This window comes from Nipponia nippon, unplaced genomic scaffold (genome assembly GCF_047370975.1).
Source record: "Nipponia nippon isolate SJK-2023a ecotype South Korea unplaced genomic scaffold, ASM4737097v1 scaffold_9, whole genome shotgun sequence".
In the NCBI taxonomy this organism is placed as follows: domain Eukaryota; kingdom Metazoa; phylum Chordata; class Aves; order Pelecaniformes; family Threskiornithidae; genus Nipponia; species Nipponia nippon.
In genome coordinates this window covers 10277166-10300521 of record NW_028262413.1, presented here as the reverse complement: position 1 = coordinate 10300521, position 23356 = coordinate 10277166, and the positions used below count along the sequence as shown (strand labels likewise).

The window sequence follows — 23356 nt, the reverse complement described above, 5'->3', positions numbered from 1 at the left end:
TCATACTATGCCAGTTGGCCAACATACTTAAATAACCAACCAACCAACATATTTATTTAACATTCAGCAGATGGACATGATATGAACATCGTGGTTTTCAGTCGTAGTTTTATAACTACTAGATTTTTTCAATGCCAAGATTCAAACAGGTTCAGAAGGTAAACACATCTCTTCGTCTCTTAACTTCTGGCCTAGCATGCATTAACTTTCAATGACATTTAAACGCATCTTGCAATGACCCTTCCAGGCTGCTCTCAGGGTTGCTTTCCAGTGTTTGTTCCTGCTCCAGGACTGACACCGCCCTCAAACATGATCCCCATGTGGGTCCCAGTGGACTTAGCATGCCAGCCAAGGAGGTGCAGCCCCAAGTTAGGGCTGGGATGGATGCCATGGTGGAATGACATGGTGGAAATTACCTCCCGGCTCAGCAGAACTGTGCCAGGGCCTGATGGAGAAGCTGGGAAATGCCTCTCCTTAAGCAGGGAAGAGCACTTCTGGACTGCAAGAGCAAGGCTGGGAGCAGTGTGCCAAACCAGCAGACCCCCAGCTGGTGCCAATTTCCAGAACTTCATAACTTTCTCTAGGGTGGAATACTTCCCATTAAATTTTGCTTTGCGACGGTGATGTGGACGGTGACAGCCCAAGCCCAGACCAGAGCCCCACTGTGCAGAGCAGAGCACAGAAGTCTGGGGCATTTGAAATTTAAAGCTTTACATTCTTTTCAAAACTATTTTTCTTTGGGAGATTTTGTAACTCTACAAAGCTGGGGTGGAGGCATGGTGCCTGTGTTTAAGCATAAGTAAAACAGCTGGTAAAGACACTTGAAAAAAAGATTAACAATGGCATTATAAATGCATTTTTGAAGAAACATTTAAAGTTACTGTGCAATAAACTGAGCAGAATGTCACAGAATGTCAAACTGGGCACAGTAAAAATAAATGTTATTCCCAAGGAAAATAAAAAGACTGCATATTTATGTAACATTCAGCAGATGGACATGATATTAATACAGGGGTTTTCAGTTGTACTTTTATAGCTACTAGATTTTCTTGCCTAACTTGGCAACCCAAGGCACCATTTGATTTTTGGATTTGGACAATACTGCAACAGATGTCCAGACCAATAAAATAAATTCCTAAAGGGCTATGCTTAATTTGTGTAATTGATCAAGTTTTGTTACATGGGCCTCAGTTCACCAGCATGTAACTGCCTTCCAGATTAGCTCAGCAGTAGGGATTTCATTCCATATGTTACAATGGTTTATTGGCGCCTTTGACAACACTGCTGATTCAGCAGTGTTGGTGGAGACACCTGTTGGCAACGACAATGAAATAAAACCCGCGGGTACTGAGGCGAAGAAGGGCACAAAAGCTTTCGGGTGGCTTGTAAACATCACAGGGGCACAGCTTCCCGCACTCAGACGCGTTTTCCTGAAATTACTGGGGAGTGCACCAGCACCTCTCCCATGCCATCAGTGCGTCGGAGTCAGAGAAGGTGACTCCGCCTCTTCTATAAAAAGTAATAAGTGCTCTAAAACATAGAGGACAGATAAATGGTGAAAAATGATATCAATAAAAATTTTGTAGTACATTTCCTCTAATACAAAATGTCAGTGATTTACTCCTTCCCAATACAGGTTTAATTGATTCAAATAGCATCAGTAGTAATTAAAATATGGATTCTGAAGCACAACTGTTAGCTCTCATCACTCACCTATTAAACTTGCCATAGATGCTGTGTTAATTATCTTCCCATATCCTTGATTCAGCATAATGCGGCCTGCAGCCTGTGACAGAAATTAAAGGAAAGACCAGTGACCCTTTTTGTGATTGTGCTAATAATGACATGATAATAAATTAGTCTTCACTTTTCAGAAGAGTTTATGTGCTAACACTTTTTTTTAAGCACTTGATATAAAAACTTGGTATAGAACTGGCTGATGCAGGAGAAATCCCATTGCCATTTCAGACCCTCTTCACTGCTGGCAATATTTTTCAAAATAATCACTGATGTTGGGAATGCCCCCCCCCCAGCTTTCTGGTTTTCAGGAAGTGTCAAATAGCCACCCTCCAAAAAACCTGGCCATTCCTAAATGCCTGGGCTTGGGCAGCCAGTAAGTACCAGCTGCTTCTGAAAATATTGACCAAAATGCATAATTGATATAAAGCAAATCTCTCCTTAACTCCACCAAAACTAGAACCAAATTTGTTGTGATAATTAGTAAAAAAATTTTACTAAATCTTGGTAAAGTAAATGCTTAGAAAATTATTACCCATTTGCAAAACAAACCAGTACAGTGTTTCATACTTACTTGGCAGCACAAAAATAATCCTCGTAGATTAACATTAAAAGTTTTGTCCCATTCTTCTAGGGAAGTATCTTCGCTTGCAGAATTCATATTGATTCCTGCATTGTTGCATGCAATGTGCACCGTGCCCCAGCGAGCTACAATTGCATCCACAATCCTTTGCACATCCTTGGGTTTGCTTACATCTGCTGCGAGGGCAATGCTTTTAATCCCTGCATTAAAATAAGAGTGATGGAGTCAGTACAGGAATTCATAGAGAAAGAAAAAAAATCTGTTTTATGATTATTTATTAATTCATATACATATATATATATGCCACCTTAACTCATTGCTCCACAAATTGTAGCAAAATGTGTGTTTGTTATTGTAATACTGCTATTAAAGTTGCTAACTGGTGCGAGGTTCGCTTGTTGGAGGCAAACATAGAACCGAGGTATGAGAGTGGAGTTTGCCACTCCACCAGGACGAAGCTTTGAACACTGCACCATCTTCTGTCCAAACCCTCAACTGCAGCTTCCCCGCCCGTGAGCAGTTCCACAGAGAGCATCCCTCGTGGGTGGATGCTAACAGCTCAGGAACAAGATAAAGCAACGGACTCTTTCATTTGCTCAAATATAGATGGTTTTTATGCCGGTTCCCCCTAAGATGCTGCAGAAATCAAACCCATTTGTCCAAAAGTGCTTCCCGGATGAATTACAGCATCCAGACATCTGGGAGCCTCAGACAAAACCAAACTAGTTTTAGGTGGGAGCTAACCAGGAATACCTGCAGGTTCCCAGGTATGGTAGTCACGGTGCCTGGTCTTATTCATTGCAAATCACACTACCAGAATAACACAAACATTCAGAAGTTAAGAGATTCACTGGATTCAAAACATACAAAAGTTGTACTTTTCTTCCTAGAAAAAGCTAGGCATTGAGTTTTGCACTGATGCTGATCCATAAATAGCTTCATTTAATTTACTATCAAAATCAGCTTTAAATACCCTTATTATTAAACAAAATAAACAGCCTACTGAGGCACCTGATGCCAATGGGATTATACCCATTCTGAAAGTCAAACAAGACTACCCAGTAAGGGCTGTGGTGAAATGCGTCTTAACTCACAAGGAGGGGGGCAGTCGCTGGGATTGGACCATAGATCAGCAGTTTGCAAGCAAACAGTGCACAAGTAGGAAGTTACAGCTGTGAAAGCAAGATTTTTTTACTTCTATTTAAATGGAAAAATTATTCTCCATTGGTCCCTCTTTTAGATCATTCTAATAAAAAATTTAGAAGAACTTTTAAACCTATCCTAGGAGAACAGGAGAAGACTCTCCCAAAATGAAGCCTTGAGATGGAGACTTCCATGAAAGCAAGGCAAAACAATAACTGCCCAGTGATGTTTGAAGAAAATGACAGGAAAACAGCTTTTGGATGGAAAAGCTCCTCTTGATCTCCAGTGCCTCCAGAAACCTACTGCAGCGCATGCCCTGAGGTGATGCTGGTCTTGGGTGCTCCCCATGTTGGGCCGTGGGACCTAATGTCCCCTCTGGCCTTCAGCTATGCCACAGTCCCCTTACTTTCCATGGCAGAGGAAAGGGCAGACCCATAATACAGCCACCTACAAAAACAAATGCATGTTTTTGCCACAAAACAAGACCTCTTATTTTATCGCAGGTTTTATGCTAAATACGTTGAAAGAATAAGAATAGCCAGACAGCCCCTGTTGCTCCTCCTAATTGTTATTAAGACATGTAACGTACAGGGAGCTGCTGCAATCTTTCATATTCAATTTACAGACAAAATGGGTGCAAGCGTGTTACTAATGGTAACAGAATGAGGCTCTTCACCTGCCCTCCAACTCTCACCCCATTTATGGCTTCATCTTATACAATAGTTCGTAAAAACAAGACAAAAGGTGCCATGCATAAGTGTCTAGCGAAGAAGCAGTGAAGGCACGCTCACTTCAAACCAGAGTCCCATACTTGACCTTAATCAATTCAGCTGATATCCCTGCACTCTGAGAGAGGGGAAAAAACTACTTTCTGTCTCTCGACTGTCCCCCCAAACCATCTGTTAAAAATAAATAAAAAAATAAAATAGACTATGGAAAAATAGCTTAAAATCTGTAGTCCTAACCAAAGGTAAGAAACGCAAGGCATGACTGTGCTGCTCCATGCACAGCAGTACCAATGCCTCTCTGCAGTCATCCATTTAGTTTTGTGATGCTTGTGGAGGCAGTTTTGTGATGAGAGGGGCAGGAGAAGAGCCCAGCAGCTCCGTGCTGGAGAGGCACAGATGTGCTGAATCTGCCTGAGGTGCCCTTCTGCAGGGGACATGTACATGGCCCCCCTGAGACGGGGCTTTGTCTCTGGTCTCTCCGTATAAATGGAAGTAATACATTGCATATAGACAAGAAGATGAGAAGTGACATTGTGGGGAAGGCATTTGCATAGTTTACACTGAAAATGCACATTTTAAAAATCCCATCAGACTAATTCTTCCCTTAAGGTACAGGCAGTGATTCCCCCTGAAGACAGAGGGGTATGTAGTGGAAGGTAACCCTCAGGATTTTTTGGTTATGTTTCATCATTTTTGGTTCTTCTGTCAGGATCCATTAGCAACTGTTGAAAAAGGTATTCACGCAGGATCTAAAAACAAAGACCCCTGTAGTCAAGGGAGATACACCCGAGCTGTCTAACAAAGCTAAAGCTGAGATAGATCACAGAGGTTCTGATGTTTAAAATTCATCATGAAATGATGGCACCGTCCCAAAAGACAGTAAAGGGCTTCTTGGTATAAGAAGTAAAGTGAGTTTAAGAAAGCTAAGCAAAATGTTTTGAAAAAGTATCAGTATGGGAATGACTTGGGGCACTGCGTTTCCAACTTTGAGTTAGAGATCCACAACCAAAGAGGGGAAAAAAAAATCACAGCTCCTTTGTGCTTATTATAGCAGGAAAAATATGTATTAATACTGCGATTGCTTCAATTTACTCATGTGAATATTTTGAGAGTAAAGCTAGCTGAACCTTTTTGTCAAAATTTATTTCCAACAGAGTATGTTACTTCTTTGAAGCCAAAACGTTTCATGGAAACATATTGATTTCAACAAAAGTTTTCAAGAGAAAGCTTCTGAGGTCCAGGCTTGGCTCTCTAGTTACCTCTGGAGAGAAAGAGATTGAAAATGTGACCTTTTCAGATCCTTTCCAAAAACGGGCATTTGGATATAATTCCCTTTCACAAAAGCATTACAAAGTTTGGGTTTTGTTCCAACAAGGAATGACAATAAATTTGAAACCTCAAAAACCATCATGAGATGGAATAGATGTGCCCTGACTAGCTGCACTGGTCAAGTTGATAGAGAATATGTGACCTCAAAGGATAAAGATGTGTAAAGACTGAGAAGCGAGATTTTCTTTACTTTAGACTGCAATAATATTTGCTATGCCTCATGACCTCTCCGACTGCATTTTGTTACATCCCCCAACCTCCTCCAGGCTTGCAGCCCACTGGTGAAGGAGCAGAGATGTAGGGCAGCCATTGATGGATGGATGATCAAACTCCTACTGAAAATGCCCTGGAGAAAAGTTAAGTTAGTTTTCAAATAGGCTCTTGGCATCCAAAGTCTCATGGCTCTATCAAGTAGCCCATTTCTATCTGAATAGCTCTACTTGATATGCAGGATCTCACCGTGAAAAAATGTCCAAAAGGCAAGTTAACTTGTAGGGCACAGCTACTTTGTGCCAAGACCATATGGCTTCAGTGCATAAGAAAATGAAAAGCTTCAGGGAAGGAGGGACTGGATGACTCAAGAATTTGTAATAGGAGCTGGACACTTTCTGTTCTAGGTCATTAGGATCAGATCAGCAATCAAAGCTTTAACCAGTACACTAATACTGAGCATAAAGTATCTCCTGTTTACTAGAGCTGGGATCGTAGAGACTGGGACTTTTTAAGATTTTCTCTGTGGAGGCTCAGGATGGTATCAAAAGCAGAACTGAACCATTCCTCGCCCCCTTCCTCAGGAAGTTGAGACTGGGTGATAGAAATACTTCTGCAGGGGCTGGTTTTGCTGGAGAATACTGTTTCCAATGGCCCAATCCCTTTCTGAAGTCAGAGTGGAAACAAACACTGGTGACTTATCCAAACAGGAATGTGAAAATTTCCTGGGTAAAGCTCCATCTTTAGAGGCAATGAAGTACTGAACTTCGAAGAAGGCTCAGTTGTAATCTCACAAAAGGAATTATAAAATGAGTAACACTTCCTTTCTTTTCTCGTTAAAATTATATTTCCAGTTTTCTTTTTCCCCTTTGCAATTGCAGTTTAGCATGACTCCAGGGGGAAATTCAATTTTATGTTACATTTTCTGTTTTTGCTGCTAAAATAGAAGTGGCTTGTAGAGGTTTCTACCTTTTCTTTGGGATTTTAGCTATTATGTCTATTAGCATTTTGTTCCTACATCTGATCTTGCATGTTTGAAAGAACTATAGCTGAGGGTTTCGAAAATGACTTTGCTACAGTTTGAGGGCACAATGAGAGATTTAGGCTGACAATACCTCTACCTTGTTTTGGTGTTTTTGCTCATGGTCCAGAGATTAGGTATGGAAGAGGTGCCAGGGAGGGAGTACATGCTAACGAGTTTGTACACTGGGTCTGTCATCCACCCTTAGTAAGCCTGAGGTGCCTTGGCTGCTGCACAGTCTACTCTGAGGAACATCAGGGCTGGATGAAAGAGAATTGCACCACAGAGAAAGGGTCAGGTTTGAACAAGTGAAGCAGCCCATTACAGCACCCATCACTGGGTTGTGTACAGCAGGACCTGCAGGTCAGTCCCGTGCTTACCTTTGAGTCTGAGCTCACACACCACCGCTTCTGCCTTTGCAAGGACCAGATCCACAACGGCTACTTTAGCACCAGCTTCCCCCAATGCATGAGCAAAGGCTCTTCCAATTCCCTGCCCTCCACCTGTGACATAGGCCACCTTGCCATCCAAACGCAGCCGGTCAAGGATGCGGCGCCTGTTATAACCCCAGAAGACGTCATCCCTCACCACTTCTTTCTAAAACAAAAACATATATACATTGCACAATAAGGTGCAAAGCTCAGTAAGTGATAGCTATGAAGGACTCTGCCTGTGAGTATGAGGTGAGAGCATAAACAGGGATCTATGTCTTCTTGACCCATTATTTACATACAAAAGGTATGACTAATTCAAGCCATAAAGCACCCTTTATCCCCACAGATATTAGTCTCAATAGGAGCACTAAGGTGCAAGAAAATGGAGCAGAAGGGCTATGGTTTGGGGAGATGCACCAACCACTCCACTTACGTGAGAGTAGGGTATGGTATTCCCTGACCCAGCTTCCCATGAGAGATGGGTCAGGTACAATGTCTTAGAAGATGACTGATTAAGTCTCCCAGTTATTTTACCCCTCAGGCTCAGCTGGCTCCAGGAAGGCATGGAGGCTAAGAACAAGTTTCCAAAGGCAGGATTTGGCTCAACTGGAGTGCAATCAAAATATCTTCACAAGGCTGGTGCACAAATAAAGATACCAGCCAATAACTTAAACCAAGCTGTCATCTGATCAGCTGCCATACATCATTTCCCCTGACTGGAATCAAAATGGAAAATACAAGATGTTTAAAATATTGGGTTTGAAATGCCAGGAATTGCCAGTGGGTGTAGCTTTGAGAGCACTCAGAAACTGCAAAACAATCAAGATGTTTGGGTCTGGATTTACTGAGTTAGGCCATTATGATTCCAGATGGGAATTTCATTACAGCTGGATGATGCCCACTACATAAAATGAAGAAAGATAAAGGCATCATCTTTTCCACAGGACAAGCAAAATCTAAGGCCATGAAACTATTAAGCTCAGAGACCATAGGAGGGCACCATGTGCTGCCTTTGGGCAAAAAAAGAGCTACTTCAGAAATATTGCATTGGTTCATTACAGCTGGGCTCCAGCTCCATCTGCCCACACTCCCCTGCACGAGAAGGACCAGAGAGCAATGGGCACAGACACCCGGTGAGGAGCATGCCAGCCCCTCCGGGGATTTATCACAGCACCAGCATGGCTGATCCAAAAGTCTTTGCAAGGAATTGGCACTTAATAGCTTTAATCATCTTTTTAACAGCCCTGGACTAGTGAGGCTAATATGTGCCAAACCCTAAGCTGGTAAGTCAGTGCTGCACAGCACCATGGCATGACAGAACATGAATGTGAATTTGGGCTCTCTCCACCAAACCCCTGGAAATTATTTTGTCACTGTCAATTATTTTGTCACTGTCCTCAGCAGAGTCAAAATTTTCCCAGAAGTGTTCACAGAGAGGAAATACACACCTTGGATTCAATCACTGCATCTGGAGGTGCAGGGCTCCTTTGAATGATGCTCAGTCCGCTCTGCACAGGTAAAATTATCTGCAAATATAATGCATACACACACAGTTCTCAACCGCTTTGTACCTGGCTTTCTATCACCCAAATTCCACTGATATGAAGGATAGCCCTTCCTTCCTTAGGCCACAGTCACTTTTCTCCTACTCCTGTTCTTTAGCTGAAATTCCTTCCAATACAAATATGTCAGGCATTTGTATTTGCTCACATTCCTCTTCCAAACTCATGGCTTCCACAAATGCCAGGAAAAAAAATGCAATTTTGTCTCTCTGTTTTCTAAATCAGTGCCAGCTGCTGAGGTTTCTGGGTTTCCACTGCCTGGCTAATGCTGTCATGAGGATATTCCAGCCTTATTCTTGGAGCTCAGCAAACCATAATAGCAACACTTTGGTGTTCTTCAGCATTTGCCAGAACATCTATCCTGCACCCATAGATGAATGTCAGTGGGTTTTGCCACCTACCTTCTCTGATACCATTATCACACTTTAGTGAAACCTGTATTCAGTGTTGGAGATTCAACACCAATATCCATCTATAAGAACATTAGATATGGAAACAACATGCTATTTACATCCATTGAATGGCTAACAGTAAGATTCAGCGTATGGAAAATTGTCATTAATTTTTCCTCTTCTACAAAGAAAAGCTCTTGCTACTGGTACGTTGAAGATAGAATAAATACAGAATGACAGGAGGCATCTCTAGAGGCTGTCTGACCTGCAGACAGACAAGGGCCTTAAAGCCTCTGAGGCACGTACCAAAACCGCCTGGAGAGGAGCTACAGCAGGGGAAGGGGGTGCCTGGGAGGGAGGCGGCAGACCTCACCTGTCCCACCATGGGACCAGCCTTACAGTGCAGAAGGGCAGGCAGGGATCTGGCCATCCTTGATGGCTCCCCCCAGCCACGGCAGCCCCTCTGCCACCCCGGTACAGCCATGGCATGAAAGTAAGCTTTGCAGGCTGATGGCTACTGCCCTGGGGTAGCATCATTCATGCCTGCTTTTAAAGCCCTGGAGGATGTTTGTTTAATTTTGCCTCTAAAACCATAGCATATTGTTTATGCATCCTATTACTTCTTTTTTTTCCCTCCTGCTGCAGTAGGACTCTGTTGACTCCTATTGTGCTGGTGATGCCCTACAGCCTCCAGAGCCTTTAAAGCAGAGTGGCGGTTCCTTCGTTGTACTGTAGAGCTGATTATTTACTCTTAAGTGCTCCACTTTTATCTTGCCTTTAACACTGTATATGATGTAGACAGAGAATAGGGACCATTTCTGAATACAGAAACTCATAGATAGAGCTCAAGTGAGGTGAATTATAAGAAAACTTGAGTTCATTTTAGGTCCCCTGGATAATGGCATCAACAAAAGAAACATTTTAAAAGAGTACTTTGCAAACTCCATAGATGCAGTACCACAGGCACCAATTGCATTGCACTAACCTGCTCAACACGAGGATCTGAATTAATCACTGTATTTAATTTTCTGACAGCTAGTACATTTTCATCAGATATGTTCTCCAGGTAGACTTGTCCTTTCATGAGTGTATTCTCTACACAGATCACTCCATCCATTCTCAGCAAGTGGTTATCCATGACAAAGCTGTAGTAGTTAACAGCATTCCTTTGATCACCATCAATAAAGACTATATCAAAGTGCTCATCCTCAGCATGTAATGCCTGGAAAAAAATTATGTTGGAGAAAACACTAATTATTTACCCGAAAATTTAAAGTCTTGCCACTAAAATGTCCTTTATATAAAACCCAAACCAGAAGGAACCCTGTTCTTTTAAGGTAACGTTGCTAGAATTACTTCTGGAAATCTTTCCATGCTTTGCAAACAATTCTTCAGCAATGCTGGTGCCCAAAACTCTGAACCTCTCAAAGAAAAACAGGATATAACAGAGGATGGCTCATCCCAGCTTGTGGTGTTGAGAGTCACAGCAGAAACATCTGCATATCTAGAGTCAAAGTGAATTGATCCATCAGGGTAAGGGAGAGGATTGGTATCAAAACCCTGTGGCTGAGGTACTACTCCAAAGAGTAACTATCAACAAATTGAAGAGGGGTGATTATATCAGTCTTTGGGAGAAAGAGGCATAGGACTGATCGTGGGAATTGCAAACTAGCAAGTCCCACTTCAGTAGCAGGAAAATGGTTGAAATTCCAATTAATAATAGAATTATAAAGCACATAAAAGAACAGGTCATGATAGAGATAAAGCAGTACAGCTCCTGTGAAGGAAAATGATGTTTCTTTAATCTAAAAAAATGCTTTGGATGGCTCAGCAACAGAGAGGATAAAAGAGAACTGGCTGCTATCATCTAATTGGATTTTCAGAAATGTGGCACACCTTCCCTCCAAGCAGGCTGCTGATGATAATGTATAAAAGTGTTGATGGATGACCAGATGGGAGCCTTTACAGCCTTCTCCTGTGGCAGTTAATGCACTCGCTGCCCAAGAGGCTGCTATGGAATATTTCAGATTCCATCTGGGACTATTTAACTGCATCTGTGTGCGTTCCAATGAAACAACGGCTCATCCACCTATCTCGGCAAGCAGAAATGCTTTCAAGTCTTGGCATTTCGAGTGAAAAGAGAAACAATTATGTTTTCCAGAACTCACTGTTTCTACCACAACTTTTAACAGTACTTCTTGCATCCAGATTTCCCTTTTGTGTTTGGAGACACTGTGCACAATAAGTGATGAGCAATCCCCTGAGATGTACAAGAGAAAGCATCAATAACAAATGGCAACAGAATGTGAAAAACTAATTTGTTTTTGGGAGTGAGGCTGATGGCTCCCAAACAGAGATTTCAGGAGCCTTTCTGAAGCAGGGAGTCATTCAGACAAGGAAATTGCGGGAAGCGGATCATTCAAGTTCTGAATTACTCTATTGTGCAAACTGGTGTCATTGTGAGCTTGTTAGTGGTTAAGAAATTAAGCCTGCCTGAGAGCCTGGTAGTCACACTTAACTGCAGATGCTTGATAGCACAGAAGGTCTGCCAAAAGCATTCATGAGTCTGCATTTAGCACACCTTTTGATACTACACTATAATGAAAGAAGACCTTAAGGCCAAATATATGCTGGTTTATAACAAATGTAGCAGAAACTGGGACATCTGGCTTCCTGGGATTCATCTTTTCATTTCATGACCAGTAAGAAAATTTTGCCCTGGTTACCTCTTGAGCTGTATTGGGGGAAAGCAGCAGGAACATTTTTGCTACTGTGGAAGAGCATCTTATATCAGGTTGCAACTTATCCAGTCTGTCCAATGTAGATACTTCAAGAAGGGTCAGAAGATGAAAGCTGGGAGGAGCAGTCCATTGGGAAGAAAGATTAGAGGTCTCATTCCCCAGAGAGAAGAGCCAAAGCCGAATTCAAGTAATTATCATGACTTTCTGCCTTGTAACCTTCCCGGGCGGAGGAGGTGGGGGGCAGACATTCAGACGCAGATGTGGCCATCTCTGAACATATGTTATTACTGCTCCATGGTATGGCTCCCTAATGAAAAAGAATCTCACTTTTATGTGTTGGCTTCATTAGGTCCATATGGAGTTGTGTAGCTCTTTGAATATTTGCTGGACTTCTCATTTCAGCCCTCTTTCTGTACTGTCTCCCTGCTGACAGCTTATCTCCTTCTTATCTATCGTCTGATACAAATAAACCACCTTTTAACTTCACAGCTTTCATCCTAGGAGGGTGCCTGTGTTGTATGTGTGTCCAGCACATGCCTGTTTTGTCCTTGCACCACCTGGGTGTGCAAGGCCACCATATGGAAGGCATTTCTCTTCTGCCAGTTCATCAAGTCCTGAATGGCCAGCCATGAAGGTCAGTTGGGCACCCTTCATTTTTCTAGATACCTAGTACTAGACACCTATATGGAAATGCCTGAATCACTCTCTTGGAGTTCGTATTGCGACCCTGCCATCATTTGAACTTCTTCGTTCCAGAGCTTCAAGACTGCTGTTGGGTTTTCCATGTTTAGTTGGAAACAGCTCTAGGCCTATAAGGGGAATCTATGAAATTCCTTCAACCAGCTTTGCCTCTGGAGCACCCTCTACACAAAAGGATAACAGCTACAGGAACAGGAAAGTGCTCCATTTTGTGGAGCTCCTTGGCTAGCAGAGCACGGGTCACCTGGACAGGTGGTCACCATGGCCAGGGTACCACACTGGAGAGGGTTTCCTCACTGCCAGCACCCGCTGCTGAACCAAGAGAGCCAAAAATAAAAAGCTGCCCTACTGGTAGCTCTGACTGGAGAGCTAAGCACTGGAAATATCAGTGCAATGATGGAGAGAAGAGGAGAGCTTACTGTTGTCCCTCTCAAAATGGATGAGGGGTTTAAGAGGAGGGATTGACTATCCTCCTCCCAGAGCAGACTGGGCCAGGCCCTCACAACTCATTGGAGATCCCAGGTCTGGGACCTCACAACTCGTTGGAGATGCCTTTGTCCTTTGCTAGGAGAGATGCAGAGCCCAAACATCTCCAACTGTGAGGAAAGCTGAGATCCAGAAGGAAGTAATCTGCCTGCAAAATATCCCACTGAAACTAATTTCCTGAATGTTTACAGTGCAATCCCTGCTCCTTGCTACAGAGGCATCATAGATGGTAACAGATGGCAACAAGAAATGTCTTAATTCAGAGCAAACTTGGCTAAAATTAATGCTTTTGCTTACGGTGAGTCATTAACTTCCTTTGGGATTAAAAAAAGAAAAAAAAACTTGTAGCACTGCATTGCATAGAGGAGATGCATCAAAAGCAAGCATGAGAAAGGGCACAGCAACACTGTTGATGAATACAGGAAAAGATCAGGGAGAGGACATCCCAAATAAAAACATGAATGAATCTTCTGCCAAAGCTGAGAGAAAACCTGATTGGAGTCCTGATCAGAGACAACGCTTTCTCATAAGGCACATACAAACTCAATCAGAAAAAAATGACTGTCCAGTTCCTTTGATATGGATCATACAGTCAGCATATTTGTAACAAAGATGTACTCAAAACTTATTACCTTCCCTATGCCTTGTTCTTGACCTAAATGTAATAGCAATTCATCCTTAGGGTACATAGAATACATGAAAAAGTACAGCTTCCTTTTAAAACACCATTAGAATATTTTACTGTATGTGGACATACACTCTTGTTACTCCTAAATGCTATTCTATTGAGTACAGTTTATATTCACCGGCAAAGCTAAATCTCTAGGGAAGCTAGAGAGGGAATGCAATTTCTAGTAATAACAGCTCACAACAGTGAATACTATCCACTTATCCCCACAATTTCCAGCTATTTTGGACTCCTTTCTGAATTAACCTTTCATATCAAAAGGAGCAATTCTGCACACTAGAGACTCCGACACAATTTCATGCATAATTTATTCACTCAGTTCAACATTAAACGCAGAGTCCTTGACTTTGTCAAGGTGGATTCTGTTGGCAGACTTCACAAGCAGCAAAACAGGAGAAATGAGATCTGCAGCTCAACCTCTTCACCTATTCTGTCTGGTAAAAGGAGGGAAAAAAGAAAAAAGAAAACCCTGACATGCTTATACAATGCCCTGCAATCAGCAGAATCTGCTGCAAACACGGTGTTATTTTTTGTGTTGCGTTTTCGATTTTAAAATGGAAGCATCAAAATCATGGATAGGAATAATTTCCTGGTAGTTTGCATTCCCTCCAGACTCAATCCTACATCCATTGCTCAACCAAAAGTCCACTGGGAATTAAAGGAAGCTCTTTGTGCAGGATCAGGCCTCTTGCTCACAGCTGATGCATGGCAAGACGTGTTATTCAGGCACAGCGCGACAGAGTTTAGGCTTAAGGAGCTTGTTGGGAAAGGTTTTTAAACGCTGGCCCAGCACATGTTGAAAAGGTAGCTAATTCCCACTGAAAGCACCTCTATCAAAGACTGAACCCAAGGAAAGGCTTCCCCTCAGTCCACATTTCAAAATATTATGTAAAAATTACTGAGGTCATTGGGCACAGAGGCTTGTGCCATGGTGTATGTGAGCTACATGTTTTGGTGGGGACCTAAGCTAGCTTGGGAGCCTGCCCTTCACGTGTGGGAAAGGTAGATTCTTTTCCACCATGCCCTCGGGTACCAAATGAACCCCACTGTGTACCTGAGATCTGCAGCTCCTGTCTGGTATTTAGCATCCTTTGACAGCTCAAAATCACAGATGTTTTGCAGCTGGCTCTGATCTGGGATGAGAGGCAGGGAACCTGGCCATCCCCACCAATGCTGTGCAAAGGAGCAAAGGAGCAGTAAGAGGCTTCAGAAACCCTGGTCAAGGTGCCGCTATGGACGGATGTGCTGCCTTTGCACTGCTCTCTGCTCGCTCACAGCTCTGATGAACTGCAGTTGTAGGTGGAAGAGCCAGAGCCACATGAGTCCCACAAAGGCCCTGCTGTCTGCAGTGCACGGGCACAGATGTGTCATATCTTTGTGGCAACTTGCTGCAACATCTGGCGGCTTTCCTTGTAACGGGCATCGACAGCAGATGTGGACACAGTGCTGGACACATCCTGCAGCACTTGCATGGTACCCTCTACCTGAGGCTAGGATGTAACTCTTGAGTGGACTAGTTTTACACCAGAAGTGAGAGTACATCATATACCTTCTGACAGTTTGGACAGTCTGAATCATAGCTTCACGCAGCAGAAAAGGACTTCCCTGCCAGGTAGTGTTATTTAGATATCATATGACATTTTTGTGTTTTGAAAGAACAAGTGCAGCAAGGTAAATCTTCTGCTCCCAGGAGCTTGCACTGCTGCAAAAATTTGAGGAGCAGCAGATAAACAGAAATCCTGCCCTATTGCACTCAGCTTGGAAGCAAAATTCAGCCATAGTCACCACAACAAGAAAGCTGCAGCAGCTACCTCCAAAGAGCAAGTGGTGAGTGAACATCTCTGCCCTCTAGTTTCTCTAGAGGGACAAGAATGAAACCTAGGGCTGCAGACACCATAGACAACAAAGACAATCCTTGCAAGAGCTTATTCCAGCTCTCCTGAATCTCACCATGCTTTTCAACTGTTAGCCAGCTCTGCTCTAGACCAGCCACCCTGCAAACGATGGGGAACAGAAACACTGTTGTTCTCCACCTCCTCCATGAAGCTGAGTTGTGAGAGCTCGCCTGTGCCATCCCCAGCCCATCTCCCGCCCGTGACTGCCTCATCCTCCTGCCTTTCAGCATGCCCATGGGGCAGTGGAGGAAGCCTGCTTGGTCTCCAACCTAAAGTGGTCTTCTCTAGGAGGGAAAAGGCAGCACGCTGTTCACAGCCTGAACCTATTCCGTGCATCTGGGTGTGTCCCCACACGGCTGCCCCACTCCAGCCAGGCAAACCTCAATAAGTCCAAAATGCAAAGGCACCAAGAAGCCATCCAATGCTTTGTTTCATCATTTACAGCCATTGTGTATTAGGACCTGTAGGACAATCCTGATTGTCCTGATACCAATGACAAAATATCTGCCAGGTTGAGCAACAAAAGCTCAGAGCCCAGTGCAGAAATCCTGCATAGAGAGGTGTCCCCAGCACTGGGATCTCTCCTGCCAAACACGAGCATCTCCACCCCCATCAGCTCCAAGAGCTATTTGAAGCCCTGAGTACCTGCAGGACTAGGGTCAGGATGTGCCTTCACATTGCAATCGGAGGATATAAAATCAATTGCAATGTTCTGTTTTAAGGATTTAATTTTCATGTCTTTGTTCCCTTCTTTAATCTCTACACAGCATGTACTCTGCCTGCCTCTAGATATTTTAATTCAGTCACAGTAAGTCAGTTGCACAGAATGGGCACTAGAGAGCAACAGCAATTCAATTAATTTCACACTCACTGCGGGGAGCTGGGATTTTAAATGCTTCACATTGCAGGTGATCTGTAACGTTTCGTTTATTCACATACTTGGCAAAGCTCTTTGTTTCTTTCTTATCAAACTTGGAGGTCATGAAAGCCAGAGGTCAGAAAGCTCCTGGCCATTTCATTTTAGATTCAAATATGGTACCTGTTAATGCAAATAAAGTTATGATCAAGCTCACACTGACACATCCAGATTGAAAATGGAATCAGATCAAATTGGTTTGCATTAATAATAGGAAGGCTATGTATTTAATGAACCTGGCATGGGCATCATCCTGGAGATCCATAAACTAGAATTAAACATGAGACTCCTCTGGCTGCTGGCAGCATAAGCTTTTCTTTTTCTTGGGACAAAGTCACTAGTCAGAATGAAAGAAATACAGCTAACGCATTTGCTTGCCTGAAGCTTATCATGTTGCTCTGGAAGTGAGAAACTTGGGGTCTAATTGCCTGCAGTGTTTTCAGTGGAGGAGAATAGTGAGAGGTTGTGATTGAATTACAAACTTCTTCAGGACTTTCCCAATTCTTGTGAACATTGGGAGCAAGCTGACCTTCTCAGGAGCTGGCTCAGCAGGGCACAGATACACTCTTCCAGCTTGTTATATTTGGAATTAGAGACCCTGAAACAAAGCCCACCCACATCAAGTAAAACTCTGCCACTGAAGCATATCGACCTACATTTAGAGCTTGTGATTCCTCTGATCAAAAAGCTGCAGTATTTTAGTTAAAAAGGAAAAAATCTATCTTGTGTGACAGAGCCGTCCCATCATACGTTGTCATCAATAAGAAATAACTTCAGTGCAAGAGCATGTTCACATATTTGTAAGCAAACTAGGGTCACCATTCAGCATTTTGTGGGCAGGAAATAAGAGCTGCCTGAAACTCTTTAATCTGCTCTGCACAAGATGTTCCCAACCTCCCCTTCTAACTGACTTTACCTCCAAGGTGCCTGCCATTGGTCCCACTCGCATGCTTATCTTTTTACCATCTGAAGAATAATCAAATGCTTCTTGGCTGTTCACTCCGAGATATGGCACTTCTGCACATGCAAAGATTTTGCCATCATCTGGCAATTCTTCTGCAATAGCAAGGATACTGTAACCTTTAAGCTTGCCAATTAATAAAATCTTCCTGGCTCTGATCATATGAACAAACATCCTAAAGATTTGGCCTGTTGAAAGACAATAATGAAAATTTAAAAATAAAACCATAGGAAAGATTGTACCCTGTTCACAATGAAAATTAGATGTACCTTTTAAGTGATCATTAAAAAAAAAAATCTAATCTTAAAACACTTTCAAATAAGGGTTTAACAACAGAATCTGACAAAATTTCATCTAAAATGCAGCTAAAAGACAACAGAATAAAGGGACTGGTTTTAAATGTAGAACCTTCATCATCAATGCTGCTATTGTTCAAGTGCTTGTTAAATAGTGCTTGAAATATTGCATATTTTAACATTCCCCCCATATGAAAATGGCTTTAAGATGTCTCCATATTCTTTCTGGAACCCGGTTAAAAAAAATCACTACATTACCTTGCATTTGCTCTTAGAGTCATTATCCCTAGACAGCACCATCATTTAAGAAATTTATCATCAGTGGTGTCCTTCGAACAATGTATTAGTGTAATACATTATAAGAGTACTTCACTGTGATGATATATTACTCAAAAGATGGGAACATCTGGGAAGAATGAATCTAGGAATAGATTTAGTGTAATAGGCTTTATATGGGGATACAAGCCTGGGTATTGCTACTTGAAAAGGTACAGTGCTTGGCCACAGGCCACCTCCACCGCAAAAGCACATAAACCCCTATCAGACACCACGAAACCCAAAGCAACATGATTTTTCCCTTCCTTCCCCTACCAGGGAAGATGATGATCTCTTTGCTGCTCGCTAAGGGATGGGGCTGGCACTGTGAATTAAAGCAGTCATGAGCATGTGCGTGGGCATATGTGCGTGGGCACAAGGGCGTGGGAGGTGGAGGACAGGGAAAATTCATGCAAAAGGAAGATCGAAGCCTAAAGGAAGTTCTTATCTTTCTTTTTAAGTAATTTTTCACACTTTCTGAGTATTTCCATGGCATTCCTCCTTTCCTCACTCAAGATAGAGGATGATGAACTTCAGTGATAACCTTTACACCTATCTGCTGAAATTTTATCCTCTTGGTTGACCAACTTGCCATTCAAAGAGCCAGAGGCGTGTTCTTCCTGCAACCTAACTCTGGTTTCAGTTCCTCCAGCATCTCCTGGGCCATGGTCAGGTGAAGTTTTTCTGGAAAAACAAAGGAATTTCAACATTATGGTAACAACCAAAATCTGAGTATCTTGCATAAAAAACAGCAACCAAGAGGGAATTCCTGGAAAAGGTCCATCTGTGCACAAGCATGAAAAATTAGCCCAGAAGCATTACAAATATCCCTAAATTACAGTCCTAAGAGGACCTGGCTTGGCAATAGGCCCACCTCGGCGCTGGCAGCCCCTCCAGCCATTGGTGCTTGGAAAGAAGGGGTTGTGGGACCAAAGGAAAGTGACCCCCACCGTTCAACCCCAAATCATTCCCATTTCCAGTTGGTCCTAGACAGGTGTCTATCTGTCTGCTGGTTTGAAGTAAATGGCTCCAGCTACCCTGGCCAGGTTTTGTTCAGCTCTAGGGTTTGGGGTTTTTTTTCAGCCAAAGAAAGGTTTCATTGCAGAATAGAGGAAAAGATGTAAAATCTAAAATTTTTTGCAAGACAGGAAAAAAATAGTTTTCCTCACAAACTGCTGAGAAAAACAGGGTATCTCCAGATGCTATTTCACAGAAGCCAGGCCTGTGACAACATCTCTGGATGAAGTGAGATGCTACGTTATTACAAAGAAAAGGGAATAGATGACCGGAAGAAGTCCATAGCCTCCAGACAGATTAGATTACTCTATCTGAAGAGAGTAACCACCAGAAATGGCTGGTGATACTTCTGCAGGCCAGAATTTAGAGCCGTTTCAGCTTCTTCCTGCTCCCCGCCCCCCCCCCCCACTCCTCAGTAAAATGAGAAAGAATTCATAACCCGTGTCAGCCACACTCAGATAATCCAAGACTTAAAGAGTAGAACATTTCATATAACCTCTTTTCTGCCCCTCACAAATGCTTTAACAACTTTAATAAGATAATGTATAGCTATTATCGTACAGCAAGCGTAAGTCAAACAACTATCAGCTATTATTTCAGCAACAGAACGAACGCTCAGCGTTCCCATAATCCACAGCCTGGAACAGTTTACACATTGTCAATTTTAGACAGAACTGGCTTTTTCCACATATCAAAATGTACACTGATAAATGGGAATTGTTTAGCAGACCCCACATGGCTGGGTAATATACTGTAGCTCAAAAAAGAATAATGAGAGTATCAGTTGGACTTCTGAATTAATGATACCTTAAATTAGTTTAATTAATTAGTTTAGTTACCAGAGTAATTTAGTTAGCAGATTAATTAATGTTTGTTGAGCGCTTGGAGATAAAAGCTGCATATAAAGGCTGTTATTATAGGGTGGATCCAGAGGTGCAGGTTTTCTTCATTCTTTATTTATCCCAGCACCAATTTGACCCAGGGGCTCATTCTTTGAGCCTTTCAGCGGGCACTGTGTGGAAGCTGGTTTGCTGATTTTTCACAGGATATGCTCCAACACAAACATTGCCATAGTCAATAGTCAATTGGTAGAATATCTTCCAAAATCTAGAGTTAGGGCTTTTTGTTCTCATCTTCTCTCCTCGAGGCCATAGGCGCAGACAGACACACACAGATCAGTGCACAGTTTGCTATATATTTGGGTGCAGCTAACTCTCATTCTTCGTCCTTCCACTGTTCCCCATATTTATGGCATATTCTGACCAGAAAATCTAAGAACATACTCACACAATCACAGGAAAAAGCACAAAGTTACAAAGGAGTATCCGTACCTCTTTGAAGTTGCCATTGCATCCAGGTAAGGGTCTAGTCCAAGAGAAACATCAAGAGCTTTTTGTAAGTAATTCTTGAGCTGTTCAGGAACACGAGAGTCATTGAGGGCTATTGCTTTGGCTTTGAGAAGGTTCTCAGCAATGAGTCCAGCTGGGGTTTCTGAAATGGAAAATAAAAGGAAGAACAATGATTTTGTAACTGCTCAAATCAGCAGAAGAGGAATTTAGACTGAAAAAAACAAATGGATTTTTTCCATACAAAATACGGATTTTTGAAGGAATATGAAAACAATCATGGAAATCTTTTCAAACTGAAAAAATATTATATTTCTAATTCATTTCTGTCTCCTGCAGTCTCCCTTTTTTCCCCCACTGATGGTCTTTTTCTGAGAGGAAAAGGATAAGAATATTTCAGAAACATGAATTTTCACTTTTGAAGCTCTGAGACGAACATTGAATACTGAACAACTGCATATGAAACCCACTCCTCTAGGTAACTTTTTCCTTGGAGAAAACAGAGCACTTCTCAAACAGCTCTGGCAAAACCAGGCAGATCCTCTCAGGCCAGGACACGCAGGCACCGGGTCTAGCTTTGTAAAAAGGAGGATCTCCACTACCTGCCTGCCAACGGGGTGCGCAAGTTCCCCCTGACATCTGTCTGTGCCATGGAGACTGCTGTGGGCAGTTTGCAGAGCAACCCATGATGCTCATGTATAAAATACAATTACACCTGTCCTAATGCAACCAAACTGACAAATACTCAAGTAAAAACTTATTGTGCCAAATCCATGATGGCATAAAATCAAAGATACTCTTCAACTAATGATTTGGTTATGTAGCAATCAACCTGGCAGGAATGCAACCTCCTAACCCTTCTTCTGCCTTCAACCTGCCACAACAGCTCGCAGTGGAGATGCACCATCCTGAACCCTCCGTTTCTCAGGTCACAAAAATTAACTATGCTTGAACCCATCAGCACCACATGGCATATCTCCCAGCATCTTTTCACAAGTCAGACCCTGCCAAAAGCTGATTATTCAGGTGGAGAGAGAAATAGTTATGTGCAACACAACAACATGTCAGCATTTCAAAGGCTGCGAAAACATTTCTAGGATCAAGATAGCCTGTCCTGGGGGCAAAAGCAATGCTGCCAATGGCACTGTACTTGTCCTGAGACCCCAGAAAACCCATATCACCATGTGGCAGCAATGCAATGATGGGTCCTGGTGAGCTATGGCCCCGCAGACCAAGACATGGTTCAGAGAAACTCCCCCACTCCTCAAGTGTAAGAGCACGTGCTGGCTTATGAAAGCACCGGTGGGACCAGATTTCAGAGACACAGGGCAAGCGGGCTGTGAGTATAACTGGGGTGGAGCAGATTGCCCCTGGCAAGATTTTATTCCCTATGATAGAAAAGCTGCAGACAAGTGAAGCAGATGAAAAGAGAACATGTTTCCTCTGGAGGACTGGCCCGGGCCAGCACAGCAGCCGTGGGGCAAAGCCCTGTCCACGTAGAACTGCTGTTGCTGCAGGCACCACGTCCCCATCCTAGAACAGGTTTCTGGTGGGGTCTTGGACACCATAGAAGGCATCCAGCTGCCCCATGGCCTGCCGGCAGACCTTTGGTATGAAGCTACTGAGGACATCAGAGCATCACCTTATATAGCCCAATGTTGAGAAAGACTCTATGAAGGCAAATGCAACAGCATATTTTAGGGATAGCTTTTACTCAGAAGATCATTAAAGGATCAGACTGCAAAGCGGAGATACATATATGCCTCTGACTTCTCTGTTCTCCATTTCTTTCCTATCTACTTAAAATGCCACCTTGGATATATTCCCCAAACACTGGGTCTCATGGGTGTCCTAACCCAGCTTTGGTGGTGGTCTGGTGTCAGCTTCTAGCCAAGTGGTAGCATGAGAGGAGGGCGTTTGTTTTTTTAATGTCTTCTCCATCTGAGCATTTCAAGGGATAAATCTGAGATGGTTACGCTGAGCAACTACGTATCCTCAATGCAGGATGTGAGAATAGTCAAGTCTCCTCATTATGGACATGACCACTTTGAGTGTCTCTTTCTACAACTCCCCCGCACACCAAGCTGAAGGGAGATACAGCAGATGACCCCATCACCAAAAGAGCACAAGGGCTTCCAGTTGCTGGAAACCGCTCCTTCTCCTGGTACCAAGGGGCACCATATGAATAAACTCATGTCTTTGGGAATGTAGAAAGGTCTAAACCTCCCCAAAGCTCTGCTTCTCAGAGAAGCATTTCTCAGCTTTCTGTAGCTACTAAAATGACAAGTCTGTTGTTTTTTGAGACAACTTCTCCTATTTTCATTATCCAAATCACAAAAAAATATTGAAAGCAGACAAGAACGTAAAATATATGTGCATTTTACATGGGAATTACCAGCCTGGACCAGACTTAGAGGTCACCTAAACAGCATCACGCTCATGGCAGTAGCCCAGCCTGACATACAGGAAGACAGATTTAGGCTAGCTATAGCAGCCCATGATTTACATCTCATGCCAATCTCTCGCCATGAGGGGCAGCTTATATCTCTTTCAGCAGTTTAATAATTAATTGCAAGTGCAGGACTAACCACCCCCTTCCCAGTCCATGTTAGTTTGTTGACTTCAGCCCAGCTACATGTTGTGTGAAGACATGTTGTCTTTTTGCAGTGTTTTCACTACTGCATAAGCGAGCATCTCCGAGCTCCCGCTGTACAGCTGCAGGATGCTGGAGGTCAGGATCTGCTCGTCTGATGCTCGCAGTGTTTTCCGATGCATGAGCGAGCATCTCTGAGTTCCCGCTGTACGGCTGCAGGATGCTGGAGGTCAGGATCTGCTTGTCCTCCCTGCCAAGCACTCT

The 23356-nt window shown here is 43.0% G+C and overlaps 1 protein-coding gene across 1 annotated transcript in view; it reads right to left on the bottom strand.

The window, feature by feature from the left end:
• Nucleotides 1-23356, bottom strand: part of LOC104017002 (uncharacterized) — a 36362-nt gene that overhangs the window by 9659 nt on the left and 3347 nt on the right. Inside the window, exons 2-9 of the mRNA XM_087744918.1 lie at nt 20485-20644; nt 18681-18820; nt 17481-17713; nt 10125-10361; nt 8634-8711; nt 7132-7348; nt 2312-2520; nt 1714-1786 (exon numbers count right to left, since the gene is read on the bottom strand). Coding sequence (XP_087601044.1) covers nt 1714-1786; nt 2312-2520; nt 7132-7348; nt 8634-8711; nt 10125-10361; nt 17481-17713; nt 18681-18820; nt 20485-20644 — 1347 coding nt within the window. The remainder of the gene's footprint in view (nt 1-1713; nt 1787-2311; nt 2521-7131; nt 7349-8633; nt 8712-10124; nt 10362-17480; nt 17714-18680; nt 18821-20484; nt 20645-23356) is intronic.